At 40.7% G+C, this 16,367-nt stretch overlaps 1 protein-coding gene across 1 annotated transcript in view; it reads left to right on the forward strand.

Annotated features, from left to right (window-relative positions):
• Nucleotides 1–16,367, forward strand: part of cerkl (ceramide kinase-like) — a 149,374-nt gene that overhangs the window by 53,149 nt on the left and 79,858 nt on the right. Inside the window, exon 2 of the mRNA XM_048598560.1 lies at nucleotides 8,065–8,307. Coding sequence (XP_048454517.1) covers nucleotides 8,065–8,307 — 243 coding nt within the window. The remainder of the gene's footprint in view (nucleotides 1–8,064; nucleotides 8,308–16,367) is intronic.

Here is a 16,367-nt window from a genome sequence, read left to right on the forward strand (position 1 = left end):
GGTGGAGATAGAAACCAAAGAGAGAGAAGAACAGTTGGACAGACAAAGGAATGATAACGATCAGCCTAGGAGAATGAATAGCTGCTGATGGGGGTTATTAGTTACTAATAATGGGTTGTGTGTAATAGCGGACCATGTGAAAACAAGGCTTGGTTTTGTAGGAGTTTGGGCAAGGATGTTGAAGAAGATGCCTCTAACCCTAAAATTGTTGAACTCAATATTGAGTCTAGAAGGCTGTAGAGTTCCCAAGTGGAAAATGAGGCGCTGTTTCTCCAGCCTGTGCTGAGCTTTGCTGGAGCACTGCAGCAAGCCTGAGGCAGATGTTGGCCTGGGAAGAAGATGGTGTGTTGACACCTTATTTTTAGGTGCTTGTCGCTGTTCCTGGCGTGCCATTCTGCTCACTTAATTGAACCGGGGTTAATCCCCTGGCTTGATTATGGTGGTGGAGTGAGGGATATGCCAGGCCATAAGGTAACAAATTATGGTGGAGTACAGTTCTGCTGCTGCTGATGGCCCACAGTGTCTCATGGATGCCCAATCTGTTCCAAATATAGTATGTTATTTAGCATGATGACAAGAATTCATCTCCAAAGTGACAGTGCAGAGGTTGCTCCTACAGATATGGTCATAGACAGATGCATTTGCAGCAGTTTAGCTCAGTTGGCTGGGTGGATGGTTTGCAATGCACGGTGATGCTAACAGTATTGGTTCAATTCCCAAATTGGCTGAGGTTATCATACAGAATTCTCCTTCTCATCCTCTCCCCTCACCTAAGGTGACCCGCAGCTTAAATCTGTAATGAGAGAGAGTCCGAAAGTCTGATAAGACGATGGTGACTTTTATGACATGGATATTGCTGCGATCCTGGATAGATTCAAAACACAAAGAATGAAACCTCATTTGGAATCCACATAGGGTGAATCTGAGCTGGAGGTAGTCAGTGAGTAATGAGACATGGCTGTGGAAGCGAGTTTTGGCAAATACCTTGTAAAACATTAAGGGAGAAATTGAAAGTAATGATGGTGAACAACCGGAAAGATTTAAATCGAAATCCTTTTGGGGAGAGGAGCAGAACTTCTTCAGGATGTGCATACCCAGAAGAGATGTGGCAGTGAATTAAGGACTAAAGCAAAACAAAGAACTGTAGATGCTGGAGATCTGAAACGAACAAAAGCAGAAATTGCTGGTGAAGCTCAGCAGATCTGGTAGCTTCTATGGAGAGAAAGCAGAAGGATTGCAGAAATGTTTGAAGAAGAGTCACAAGATTGAAATGCTAACTCTGTTTTCTCTCCACAGATGCTGCCAGATCTGTTGAGATTTTCCTGCAATATCTGCTTTTGTTAGTTCCTGATCTACAGCAGCCGCAGTTCTTTGTTTTATTATATTATAAAATATATCAATTTTGCTTCCAATTTCCATCCTTCTCTCACCTTTACCTGGTCCGTCTCTGACTTCCTCCTTCCCTTTCTTGACATCTGTTTCCATTTCAGGGGATAGCCTGGCCACTGATATTCATTACAAACCTACCAATTCCCACAGTTAACTCTTGTAAGGACTGCATTCCGTACTCCCAGTTTCTCTGACTCCATTGCATCTGTTCTGATGATGCAGCCATCCGCAGGGGAGCCTGAGCAATATCCATGTTTTTCTTCAACCGAGGAATCCCCACCACCGTGGTCCATAGGGCCCTCAGCCGTGTCCAACCCATTTCCTGCACCTCTGCCCCAGGCCCTTCCCTTGCACAACAACTGTAGGCTCCACCTAGTCCTCACTTTCTACCTCATCAGCCTGCACGTTGAAAGGATCATAAGCCGTCATCTCCACCACCTCAGTGGAAGAAACTGTTTGAGGTCTAAAATTGTTAAATTCAATGAGCCCTGACTATTGTAATATATCTAGGTGGAAGGCGAGTTATTGTGCTTCCTGCTTGCATTAAGCTTTGCTGGAACATTACAACGGGCCTGAGACAGAAATGCAGGCATGGGAACACAATGGTGTGTTAAAGTGGCAGGCTGGAAGCTTGGTCATTTTTATGGATGGAACATCAGTAATCCACAAAGTGGTCACCTAGTCTGCATTTCATCTCCCCAGAGCAGAGGAGAGCATATTGTGAGCAGTGAATACAGTAGATTAGATAGAGTGAAATGCAGGTAAATTGCTGCTTCATCATCTGGAAGGTGTGTCTCAGACCTTGGATGGTGAGGTGGGAGAAGCTAAATAGGCAAGCATTCTGTGATTGCATGGGAAGGTGCTGTGGGGGTGTGATGATAAGGAAGGGGAGGGTAATACATGTCTGATGGTTGCATCCCAGTGGAGGTGGTGGAATTGACGACTTATGATCCTTTGGAGATGGAGGCTGATGGGGTGGAAAGTGAGCACCAGGGGATCTATATGGGAGGGAAGCTCAGGGCTGAAGACAGAAGTGCAGAAACGAGCTGGACACGATTGAGGGTCTTGTCGACAATGGTGATGGGCAATCCTTGTTTGAGGAAAAAGAGAAGAAATGAGTTGCCTAATAATATGCGCAGTACTGTGGAAAGCTAAGATTTGTGGTTGTAAGTGATAATTTATTTGGCCCTTGTGACGAACTACTGTTTGAGGCCTTCAATATGTGTGTCTGAAATGCCCAGCAAAGTGACACCTTTATAGTTGCCAATTCTTTTCTGATAGTCTAAAATGTATTCCATTTGTTGCCTGGACCCTTGCTTGAAGACCTACTTAATAACTGAGCAATACTACAGGAAATCCTCCAGCAAAACATAATATTTTGAGAAACAAGTTCCTTTTTGCTGATATCCTGGTCAATTCTAATCTACTAGTCTCAAAGCAACGTGTACACTTTTGTCACTTCCATAAAAAGAGTTTTGCGTATCAAACAACATTATTATGAGCCATTTTAAACAATGTATGGACATGTGCTGAAGCTGTGAACACAATTAGTATCAAGCAGATAAATCCAACTTTAATCCTATTTACGGTCTACATCAGACAGATGTGCCAAAATTGAAAAGACAAGTCCTCAGCTTAAATAATGTTTGAAACAACAGTGACCCATTATATGTCTGTTGCATCTTTGCTTAATGCCTGAGTACTGTCGGTGTTATGATTGTTAAGTCCTGATCATTTTAGTAGCTGCTTACTCCAGATAGAGTTACTTTATTTCTTGAAATTATCAGTTAGTGGGGATCCTAGTTACTTCTTGTAATTAACTGCCGAATTTAGAGAGACATCAAAAGTAGAGGGATAATGAAGAATCTTAAATGAAAAATATATTTAAAGAATGTTCCCAAATCTTATTGAAGAGCAGGTTCTTGAATGCTTATCAAACAGTGCAGAAATACTAAGTAAAAACTGAAATAACTGTGAATGCTGTAAATCAGGAACAAAAACAAAGTTGCTGGAAAAGCTCAGCAGGTCTGGCAGTATCTAAGAACAAAGAACAAAGAAAATTACAGCACAGGAACAGGCCCTTCGGCCCTCCAAGCCTGTGCCGATCCAGATCCTCTATCGAAACCTGTTGCCTATTTTTCAAGGATCTGTATCCCTCTGCTCCCTGCCCATTCATGTATCTGTCTAGATACATCTTAAAGGACGCTATCGTGCCCGCCTCTACCACCTCCGCTGGCAACGTGTTCCAGGCACCCACCACCCTCTGCGTAAAGAACTTTTCATGCATATCTCCCTTAAACTTTTCCCCTCTCACCTTGAAATCGTGATCCCTAGAATTGAGTCCCCCACTCTGGGAAAAAGCTTCTTGTTATCCACCCTGTCTATACCTGTCATGATTTTGTAGACCTCAATCAGGTCCCCCCTCAACCTCCGTCTTTCTGATGTAAATAATCCTAATTTACTCAACCTCTCTTCATAGCTAGCACCCTCCATACCAGGCAACATCCTGGTGAACCTCCTCTGCACCTTCTCCAAAGCATTCACATCCTTTTGGTAATGTGGCGACTAGAACTGTACGCAGTATTCCAAATGTGGTTGAACCAAAGTCCTATACAACTGTAACATGATCTGCCAACTCTTGTACTCAATACCCCGTCCGATGAATGAAAGCATGCCGTATGCCTTCTTGTGAAGGAAAAAACAGGTGACTCTTCCTCAGTGTGTGTTGAATGCAGAAATACTGTTGGTTCCGTCACACATCAAGGTTTCATTTTAGTGCCTAAAATGAATTTTGGATGTTGCTAGTTATTTTCTGCATAAACTGTCCAGCGTGGCAGATTAATCCGATTTTGACTAAATGACTGAGTATGACATCAAGGAGCCTAGCATAACTGAAGTCAATGGGTATTGGTGTGTGGGATGGTTGGGGTGGGGTGGGGAGAATGTGGTTGAGATGCTGCAGTGGAAGTGGTGTGCTGTTCACAGTTTGCTACCATATCAAGATGGTTATGGTTGTTGAATACCACATTGTACCCATGCTTCTCAGGGCAGTACCCTTAACTCAACCCATCTCAAGTGTTTCATCAGTATTCTTCCTCCATCATAATGTCAGAAGAAAGAATATTTACTGGTGATTTTGTAGCATTCAGTTTTATGCCATATGATCTGACCAGGCTAGTGAGTAGGAGGGAAATATTGACTCTGTGACCTCATTCACGAGTATGCTGATCTGCGGGTAGTGAATCCATGATTCATGAGGAGTGGGTGTATCATACAATTTCCTGAGTTGCTTTCTGTTTCTCTCCATTGTTGTTCCATTCAGTATTGTCACTCCATAGGATCTAGGACTGTTGTGGTTCAACAAGCTAATTCACCCTGGCTTTCCTTGAGATGCTCATAACAAATGTATGAATTTTCCTGCTGCAAAAATGAATTAGTATGTCAAGCATTGCCTTATTATCATGTTTTTTATGATTATTATTTGTTTTCAAGGAACTCACATTTCTCCTGAACACTGTCATTTTCCCAACATATTTATAACAATTTTCTGCATTCAATTTGATTTATCTTGCTAGTTTATTTTCATACTTCACTGTAGTAACTTTTACTGTCACTAATGTTGTCTCTTGCTGCCACTCGTGCCCTCTCTATTTGTTAGTATCTATGTTACGTTTTGCATTTTTGATTGCTTTTTCACTTATTATAGGTTTAAGAGTGGAAAGTTTAAAGGAGATTGCAAGGAAAGTTTTTTACAAAGTGGTAGGTGTCTGGAATGCGTTGTCAGGGAAAGTGGTAGAAGTAGATACGTTAGCACTTTTAACAGGCATTTATACAGACGTGTGAACAGGCAGGGAATAAAAGAATGTGGATGATGTGCTGCCAGATGGGATTCATTTAGAATTGCATTGTAATCAGCACAAATATGGTGGCCAAAGGGTCTATCCTTGTTCTGCACTGTTGTGTATTCTATATTATCTCTTGCCTCTTTAAGGCTTTTTTCCCCTCTGGCAAGTGGGTAGAAACTGATGGAATTGTATCAATGCTACTGGTAATTCCAGGAGCCTGCACGAAGGGTCTGGACATACAGGTTCAAACCTCAGCAAACCGCTGGTAAATTTAAATGCAATTAATTAATAAATCTGGAATAAAATGCTAACCTCATTAATAGTGACCAAAAAAACTGCTGTGTGTAATAAACTTCTATTGATTCATGCAAGAACAAAATCTGAAACAAAGCAGATGCATTGCCATATCACTGAAATAAAACTGAGCAGATGACTTTTTCTGAGTATGGAATGTTTTTTGAAATTTGCATGTTTGTTAACTGCTAAAAATGATTTTTCTACAGGAGAGCAAATCTATCTTTCTTGCCTGGTCAGACCTACATTTAACAATTTAATCATTGAAATGAATTAGCATTAGTATAAAGCTACTGCAGAAAAGTTGAATAAATCAAATGAACCACCTGGCATTGGTCTAGTATGGCAATCAAAAGACTCAATTCTGATCAGTCAATCTTACAAAGTCTCCTCTGTGACATCTAGGGACAAGTACCAAAATTGGAAGAGTCTGTTTGAGGGACATACCATCAGGATGGCAGGGTAGGAGAATGTTGTTGAGAGCCACCCACTCTCCTTGTTGCCAACCCCTTTTGCTCCAACACCTCCTCCCACCATTACTCACCTATACTTGTGTCCGTTTGCGATCTTCAACCTCTACAGGAATCAGTCACAGTATCGTGGCATTGCTAAGTAATGAAGAGCCTCTAGTCTGTGATGGCCAGCCCGTGGGACTTGCATTTCAGAGACCATGACTAGTTAGGTGCCTCTGTGGCACTTGATATGATGGGCCATCATGAAAGCAACATGGTCATGCAGGACTTTCGTCAGGTCTTCAGCTAGCAGATGAGATTCACTTCTCTCTACTAAATAATGTCCTGTTTATGATATGAATTTAAATATTTGTAACCAGATGTCTTTTTTGCCTTTATCTGACAAGTAAGTGCTTTGGGATATCCTGAGATCAAGAATTGGTTTTTAATGAAATCCTTTTCTCCTGGGAGGCATTAATAATGAAATTAAAGCAAAATCAATGAAATTTCACTGTATGGTTTTTAATACACTTGTGAAACCATTAACATACAAATTTATAACATTCTGTGCTATATTTAGCATAATATGACGAAAAGAGCAGCAAATACGATTGGTTAGTTCCATTGTGGAGCTACCATTGACAAGAACAGCGGGTTGGACAGCTACTTTTTGCACTGATATATTTTTGATTTATTTTAATTGACATGCTGTCATGATATGCAGTTGGTGTACTAACTCCATACTATTTATGATACCTGTATGCAATGAAGTTTAAAAATTAAACATGCTTATATAAAATGAATATACAGTTTTCATACAAATAATATTAAAATGTCTAGGTGTTGTGGTGGAGGGTTGATTTTCAGACTGGAGGCCTGTTATCAGCAGTGTTCCACAGGGATTGGTGCTGGGTCCACTTTTGTTTGTCATTTACATAAATGATTTGGATGAGAATACAGAAGGCATGTTTAGTAAGTTTGCAGATGACACCAAAATTGGTGGTATGCTGGATAGTGAAGAACGTTCTCTTGGAGAGATGTCAAGAGATCTTAATCCGTTGGTTCAGTGGGCTAAAGAGTGGCAGATGGAGTATAATTTATATAAATGTGAGATATTGCATTTTAGTAAAACAAAATAAGGACAGGACTTATTCAATTAAATGTAGGACCTGGGGTAATGTTATAGAACAGAGACACCTAGGGGTTCATGTAAATAATTTTTTGAAGTTTGCGTCACATGTAGACAGGGTGGTTAAGAAGGTGTTTAGCATGCTTGCCTTCATTGCTCAGACTTTTGAGTGTGGGAGTTGGGATGCCATGTTGAAGTTGTACAGGAGGTTGGGGAGGCCTCTTCTAGAATATTGTGTCTTGTTCTGGCCACCCTGTTATAGGAAGGATATTAATAAGCTTGAGAAGATTCAGAAAAGATTTACCAGGATGTTGTATAAGTTATAAGAAGAGGCTGGATAGGCTGGGATTTCTTTCGCTGGAGGGTGGGAGGTTGAGGGGTGACCTTATAGTGTGGGCAGGTGGGACTAGTTTAGTTTGGGATGATGGTCGGTATGGACTGGTTGGACCAAAAGGTCTGTTTCCGTGCTGTATGACTCTGTTTCTGTTATGTATCCAGTCTCCTCCTAGTCTATCCCAATCTGAATCCCCTGCTTCTTCTCTTCCATCTGTCTTCATGTGTGGATATTGTTTCAGCCTTTTCCAAACCTTGGTGATCACTGTAAATGTTATAATCAAAAGTTATTAGTTGAAATATCAGTGAAACAACCTGGGTGAGATGCATACAGAGAATATGAACTTTAGTAAACATATCAAAGAGAATAATAATTTCCTAAAAGATGGTTAGCAAAAGTAAAAGGACTCTGATAATATGTGAAAGTGGGAGAAGCAATGAGAAAGTGAAATCCAAAGGGTCGAAGACAAAGAGACACAAGAAAAACAAAATTGAGAAATCAGCAGGAAGACTATTATCTTCATGACTGAAGCTATTTCAAATGAAATAATATAAATAATGACTTATTAATCCATAAATAGCAAATTGTGCTCCTAAAAGAGATGCTGTACTTTTGATACAGATGACGATAAGGTGGTTTCCCGAAATAAGACGGAATTTGTGGAGCTGAAAGAAGTATTTGGTGTAAAGATGAAACGTCGACGATCTGCAAGGCAACAAACGGGAGGAACCTTGTTAGGAATCGCCATCTTTGAGTGTATTAAAAAAGGACAAAATAAGCTCAAAAGTCGTGCGATTCACCTAAGCAATTTAAGTGAAGATTACTGCAATGTTTGGTTTAAATATCTGAAAGATATTCTGAATGGTGAGTACAGTACTTATTGTAATAAAAATGTTTGTCAGTTTAAACTGTGACTTGATTTTTTTCAATACCAAATTACATAGTAAGTTGTCTGGTTTTAGAAAACGAAATATCATAGCTGTTGCATGTTTTATTCACTCATAATTGAAGCGGAGGAGAACTGTAATGGTTATCTAAACATGTTTTTTCCTGTCTTTTCTTAAAGTATAATTTCAAGAAAATTAATAACCAAACCAAAAACATCTCCTGAATTCTATCCGATTTAAATGCCCAAAAAATCCTACAGGTAATGATAGTAAATGAATTTATAATCAAAAAGCATAATAGCTGTCTGTACTATATTTAAAAAACACTCTCCGTATTCTTTGGTTTGAGCTTCACCAAGCAGGAGGTGTTTCCTTATGTATTCCTTGCTTAGTATTCTGGTTTCTACCTGAAACATTTGCTTCATCTGCAGAACCGGATTTACTGCACATAGAATGCCAGAATGATACATTCCTTAAAATATTTATCCACTTCACTTTCCATTGTTGGCAAAAAATTTGTTTCCACCATCGATTCAGGCAATGAACAAAACCATCCTCAAAAAAAACCCTCAAAATTTGCTCTGTTGGTCTCAACAGGGACGTAATGACGAGATCCTCCCATTCCTCTCCATAATTCTTTCAAGCCAGTTTGATGTGTTCTTCACTTTGGGTTCAGGTAGTCAAAAAAAAAACCTTGCAGTATTCATGAACCTGCCTGCAAAGGGTAGTCTCTGAGCCACTGATTATTGAATCCCCTATACATATCACTGTAGGTTCCACTCCTGTTTCCTGCTCCAAGGAATTGCATTGTCTGAACTTTGTCCAAGCTTCTGACAATCTTTATCCCTACTAAGACACATGTCAGATCACAGCTGAAATATTCTGTAAAGTTCTGGGCGCTACACGTTAGCAAGGATGTGAACGGATAGAGTGCAGAAGAGATCGACACACGTGGTTCCAGGATGAGGAACTTCATTTATGAAGATAGCTTCCTCCCGTCCAATCTAAAAGCAGATTTGGTAGAAGTTTTAAAATCATGAGTGGGCTGGACAGAACAGGTGGTGAGAAACTGGTCCCTGTCAAAAGGATCAAGAATGAGAGGGCACTGAAATAAGGTAGTTCGCAAAATAAGCAAATGTGATGTAGGAGAACACTTTTTCGCAGAAGTAGTTGGGGTCTGGAATCCATTACCTGGATGTGTAATGGAGACGCATTCAATTGAAGCATTCAAAGGGCTTTAGACGATGATATAAATAGGAATAACATTCAAGGCCATGGTGAAAAGGCAGGAGAATTACACTGAGTCACAATGAATATTCAGAGAACCGGAGCAGTCATAATGGGTCTAATGACCTCCTGCGCAGTAAGTAATCTATGATTCTGTGATTGTCATCATGGTGATGATAAACACACTGAATTATTGGTAATCTTTCCTTAGAAGTCTACGAAAGCTCTGGTAAACTTTCAGTAAGATGGACGTCAAACATTATTTCTTTGCCACCAATAACCAATCCAACTGTTGCCTTTGTAATTGAATTCAGAGCTAATGGCAGGTATTTAGTGTCATTTGTCTGATAAAAATTCCAGCATACCAGACCGAACTCTGTATATTTAAAGTCTCCTAATGATGTTCTGCCACAGGTATCTTTGATCAGGGATTTAAATGATGATTAAGAGGATAAATTGGATGTTACTTCAGAAACGATGAAATTTTGAAGATTATAAAGAGAATTGACAAATTTGATCTAGACAGGTTTATTGTGTTGAGGAGTCCACAAGGGCAAAATCTAGTAATTATGATTAAGCGGAGAAATTTGGTGGAACATGTTACCTAAGGCGATTAAGCAAATGATCATGGAAAGTCAATGAAGAGCATTACACGAATAACTTCTTAAGGATGTTCTCTACATGTCAGGAGACATTTCATTTTCAGAGCTATGGCCTTGACGTGCTTACATTCTTAGAGCTGTATATGCATGTTTGGCAACACAAGTTGATAATGTTTCGGACATCAGCTTCAACAGTAGGTCGGAACTTCAGCTAATGTGCCAAGGCTATTGGAAGAGTGAGACATTAGGAAGTGGGTTGAATAAAAATCAAACTCTGGTGTCTCTAATGACTTCTTAAAAATGGTCTTTCTGTAGGTGAAACAGCAGTATCTGTATCCTACCTTCCATGAATACAGTCAAGAAATTCTAATTATTGTCTCTTGAGATGCTTAAGATTCATTTTCATTATCAGGAAGTAAAAACTCAGCTGTCACTTTTGTAATTATCAAAATATTCCAAACGGTATCCCCCATGTGATTGTAGCTGTCTCAGCATCTGCGTTTCTAGTGCCAACACAGTGCTCGCAAATGCCATATTGTGCTGAGATGAACTGTTTGGCTTTATCAAATTCCCATTGATAAATGTATTAATGTAGATGTGTATTAGCTTCACTGGTTTCTCAGTTCTGAATTGATAATCCAAGATCTGTTATTATCTTTAACTTATGGTATATGCCTCATACACTTCACTAGACCCTGCATGGAATTCTTGATTGACCAAATACTGCTGAGCCAAATGTGGACTAAAGTAGAGGAAATCCTGGTTAGCTTGAGGCAAATAGAACACTTTCATATGACTGCTGCCCCTCCCTTCTCTCATATTGGAAATCATAGAGTTCCTGCATGGTATGAAATCACAGTTGGAGTTATGTTCTACCTAAACATTTTCCTCTCGGCTGATTTGTGCCTGTTTTCTATCTTCCAGAATTTCAAGGCTTTTTGTTTTTGGAGAATAGCCTCGTGGCGTGTGAGTCAGTTCTAAATAGCTAGTGCTTTAAACCCTGGGCTCATGATGCACTTTGCCATGATATCGGCGAAAAGGAATCCGTGAATGCGAGTATCAGTCTATCAGTCAACTGATACACAAAATGACTGCTGCCCAGCAATAAACACACAGCATGAGCCCAAAGTGGATTGGGGACCTGATGATGTAAAGGCTTTCAAGAAGTTTAAACAAAATTTTTCAAAAGGCACCAGCAAAGACTAACAGATTGGTTACATTATCTTTTATGGGCAGGAGAGAAAGGGTCAAATTTTTGATAGCTGAGTGAAAATAGCAGCAGATACCATGTTATAATTTTCTTTTAAATTCAGCCCACATGTCTTGCTGACATGAATTTCAAGGCCTGAAGTAGAAATTGGGTGAGTCTCCTGGCAATTCTTTTTATGCAACATTGAGAAATGCAGCCATAAATATAAATTTTAAGAATATAAATGAAAGGCTGCCAGGGTAACTCATTTGGGATTCTTCACATCCTGATGTTCAAAAGTATTTAATTGGAAAGGGCAAGCTCACAATTTTTTAGGCTGTAGATGCTGCCAGAGCACATGAAGTTATGAATATGCAGGTGAAGATGCTGACTAACCAGACAGCTAGCTTTCAATTAAGTCAAGAGAAAGGTATCAGGGCTAGTGCAATTTAGCAGCAACAAAAGCATACATACCAGACCGAAGGAAGCGTGTTCTAGAGCTATGGCTGACCACAGTCAGCAAATGCTCTGCATGTGGGTCAGACTTAAAAACTTGTGGAATGCCCAATTCCTTGGGGATAAAAGATACACAGACTAAAAAGAAGGTAATAAATGTAATATAAGAGACAGAACAGAAGGATGAATAAGAAGTTGTAAAAAAAAATTTTATTCTGGAAGCTGAAGTTGAGTCATCATAGGCACAGGAACCGTGAAAAACCATGAAATGCTACATTTCCAAGAGAGAAAAATTCACACAGCCATTCAAATTATCAAGAGAGTGAGAAACAGATATAAATCCAAAATTGAAGCTTAATACTAGAGTGCAGAGTAACATCATCCCACTCAATAAATACCAGATGATCGTTTCTTGAAAAATAATGAATAAATGGTTATCCAAGGAAATATGCTTTGAAATTGAGTAAAATCATTGCAGTGGTGAACAGGAGGATGTACTGAGTTAGTTATGGCTCAGATTATAGTAATCCTGCCACTGAGTCACCAGGTTCTGTATTCAAATCCAATTCCAAGGCTTGAGCTCAAAAATCAAGGCTGACATTTCAGTACAGTGTTGAAATAGAATTCTGCTTTGGAGGTGCTGTCTTTTAAATGAGATGTTAAAACAGAGGTTCTGAAGAAGGGTCCCGACCTGAAGCGTCAACTTTCCTGCTCCTCTGATGATGCCTGGCCTGCTGTGTTCCTCCAGCTCCACACTGTTTTATCTCTGATTCTGGCATCTGCAGTTCTTGCTATCTCTCATCTGCCTGCTTGGGTGGATGTAAAAATCCCATGATGGAGTATGAAATCAAGTTAGGAGTTATTCCTTATACCATAATTAAAAAAAAAACGTTCATGTTTGGAATGCTGATGATAGTTGTCATTCAAGTTAGAGGGTGGATGCACAAACTCAGCAATGATGGACATGGAAATGGCTATGTAGATTCAGTGTGGATGTGCAGAGTCAAAAAAAGATTGGAACTTGTATGTTGTGGTATGGCCCAGATGCTGCTTTATGATGTTGTTCATGGGCAGCAATGAGACATTGACGTGATCCTTTTCAGAAGTGGGAAAATCATGTCTCAGATCAGAGCTCTTCAATGAGCTTCCTGTGCTGATTATTTCAGCAGTTTAGATTTGATGCCACACCACTTCAGGTTTCCCTTAAGCATGATTGGAATAGATATTGATATAGAGATATTGATGTAGAGACATATTTTTTAAAGGAAGAGGGATAGTGTTTTACCTTTCTTTTAAAGGATAGGAACTAATTATTATGAGAGCATGCCTCCTGACTGCCACGCATTGCTTCTGTACCGCAGCCATGTGTCGAATAATATTATTAGTCCACCAGTCACGTAGAAAGTTGAAAGAAATACATTTGATCAAGTTCCAAGATTTTTAAGATTATATCTCTAAACTATGTGAACCAGAACACCTAACACTTGGTGTGGTATAGAGTATGCGATTATAGAAGGTAGAGAACTGGAGAACGACCAGGAGCACTTTGGAGTAATTGAGTCTGACAAAAGCATAGCTGAAGTTTTCAGTGGTAGGTGGACTGCGTTAGACATGCAACAGGTGATACAACTATGGTTGGATGACTTTGTAAAGTCGGGATATCATTATTATACTAGTGAGTGAGGACCCTAGTTCAGAAGAGCAAAGTCGAGTCAGTTTGGGTAAGAAAGAAAAAGCAAAGAGGTCAGTTGTGGGAGTAATTTATAGGCCCCCTAACAGTAGTTACACTGTAAGACAGAGTATACAGGAAAATATAAATGAGGTATGTGAGAAAAGCACCATAATAATCATAGGTAACTTGAATTTTATGTAGCTCTGTCACGACTTAACTGGGAAGTCCTATTATTCTATAAACTGTCACAAAGTGCATAAATGTTTAAAATCCCAATGAGATTGCCCAAATGACCTATTTGTCTGACTGACTTCAGTAACAATAAAATAACATTATTTATTCTAATGCCCTTAACTTTAACGAGCAGTGAAAAGGAAGAATTTCTAATTTATATATTAATGGCAAGACTAACAATTATCAATTAACTGTTTACTATTTTGCATCCCTAATCTGAAGTAAAATGAGCAAAAGGTAATGAGAAGATATAGTGCATGGAAGTACAGATTGGGAAATTGGAACCACATGGGAGGGATTGAATGTGAAATTGAAAAAGGAATAGGGCTGAGGATGGAATGGGGAGGATATGAGAGGGATAAAAGAAATTGAATCGGTTTGGCAAAAGAGTGATGGCATAGGAATGAATGGATTGGCATTACATAGGAATTTGAAGAATGCTGTAACAGTAATAATACTAATTGTATTGCAAATGTTTTGCAGTCTCTGATTTCACAAAAATAATTTAGTAAATGACATCTTATGGTATAGATCCCTTTGCACAGGAGTAGGAGGAGTTACACAGGTGTAATGCTAATGAAAACATTTTAAGGAGAAGTCTTCTCTTCTAACTTCTCCCTAGCAAAAAAAAAATCCTCCGAGATGTTAACCATTTTCTTTCTCAAGTTAGTGGCAAATTCCTGCTTTTTTTTTTGGAAGTATTTTGTGCTTCCATTTGATAATGCATTGTGTTGGTGCTATTGTCTCTTGCATCTTGATATTTATTCATATAAATTAACAAATTAAATCAGCAAGGTAGGAAATCTTTCTTTTCATATGAAGCTGTTGTAACTAATCCTCTACTGCTCATCCATGTAGTACCATTTTATGATTCTTTTACCATTTTCAATGTTAATCTGACACAACAAGTAATAAAGGGATGTAGGGCACAGAATTGCACTTTGCGACCTGTTGACCTGAAATGGATTCACTTTGTTGCTTCCAGATTAGCTAGTTATTTTATTGATCTTATAACATTTCACTATATTTAACATTTATCCTTGGTTTATCTGGCAACAAAGGGTAATGGTCGATTGGTGCTTCTGCGAAGAGAAAGTGGATTCCAGTGGCCTTAGATAACAAAGGTGTAGAGCTGGATGAACACAGCAGGCCAAGCAGCATCAGAGGAGCAGGAAGGCTGACGTTTCGGGCCTAGACCCTTCTTCAGAAATGGGGGAGGGGAAGGGGGTTCTGAAATAAATAGGGAGAGAGGGGGAGGCAGATAGAAGATGAACTGAGGAGAAGATAGGTGGAGAGGAGACACACCGGCCAAAGAGGCGGGGATGGAGCCAGTAAAGGCGAGTGCAGGTGGGGAGGTAGGGAGGAGGTAGGTCAGTCCAGGGAGGACGGACAGGTCAAGGGGGTGGGATGACGTTAGTAGGTAGGAGATGGGAGTGGGGCTTGAGGTGGGAGGATGGGATCGGTGGGAGGAAGGACAGGTTAGGGAGGTGGGACAAGCTGCGCTGGTCTTGCGATGCGGTAGGGGGAGGGGAGATTTTGAAGCTTGTGAAGTCCACATTGAAACCATTGGGCTGCAGGGTTCCCAAGCAGAATATGAGTTGCTGTTCCTGCAACCTTCAGGTAGCATTGTTGTGGCACTGCAGGAGGCCCAGGATGGACATGTCGTCTGCGGAATGGGAAGGGGAGTTGAAATGGTTCGCGACTGGAAGGTGCAGTTGTTTAGTGCGAACGGAGTGTAGGTGTTCTGCAAAGCGGTCCCCAAGCCTCCGCTTGGTTTCCCCGATGTAGAGGAGGCCACAACGGGAACAGTGGATGCAGTATACCACATTAGCAGATGTGCAGGTGAACATCTGCTTGATGTGGAAGGTCTTCTTGGGGCCTGGGATGGGGGTGAGGGGGGAGGTGTGGGGGCAGGTGTAGCACTTCCTGTGGTTGCAGGGAAAAGTGCTGGGTGAGGTGGGGCTGGAGGGGAGTGTGGAGTGGACGAGGGAGTCACGGAGAGAGTGGTCCCTCCGGAAAGCAGATAAGGGTGGGGAAGGAAAAATGTCTTTGGTGGTGGGGTCGGATTGCGGATGGTGGAAGTGTCGGAGGATGATGAGTTGGATCTGGAGGTTGGTGAGGTGGTACGTGAGGATGAGGGGGATTCTGTTTTGTTTGTTATTGTGGGGAGAGGGTGTGAGGGATGAGTTGCGGGAAATGCGGGAGACACGGTGGAGGGCGTTCTCGACCACTGAGGCGGGGAAGTTGCGGTCCTTGAAAGACGAGGACATCTGAGATGTATGGAAGTGGAATGCCTCATCCTGGGAGCAGATGCAGCGGAGGCGAAGAAGTTGGGAATAGGGGATGGCATTTTTGCAGGAAGGTGGGTAGGAGGAGGTTTATTCTAGGTAGCTGTGGGAGTCGGTGGGCTTGAAATGGATATCGGTTTCTAGGTGGTTGCCGGAGATGGAGACAGAGAGGTCCAGGAAGGAGAGAGAGGTGTTAGAGATGGTCCAGGTGAACTTAAGGTTGGGCTGGAAGGTGTTGGTGAAGTGGATGAACTGTTCGAACTCCTCGTGGGAGCACGAGGCGGCGCCGATACAGTCATCAATGTAACGGAGGAAGAGGTGAGGTTTAGGGCCAGTGTAGGTACAGAAGAGGGATTGTTCCACATAACC

This window comes from Rhincodon typus, chromosome 7, assembly GCF_021869965.1.
Source record: "Rhincodon typus isolate 14 chromosome 7, sRhiTyp1.1, whole genome shotgun sequence".
NCBI lineage: Eukaryota > Metazoa > Chordata > Chondrichthyes > Orectolobiformes > Rhincodontidae > Rhincodon > Rhincodon typus.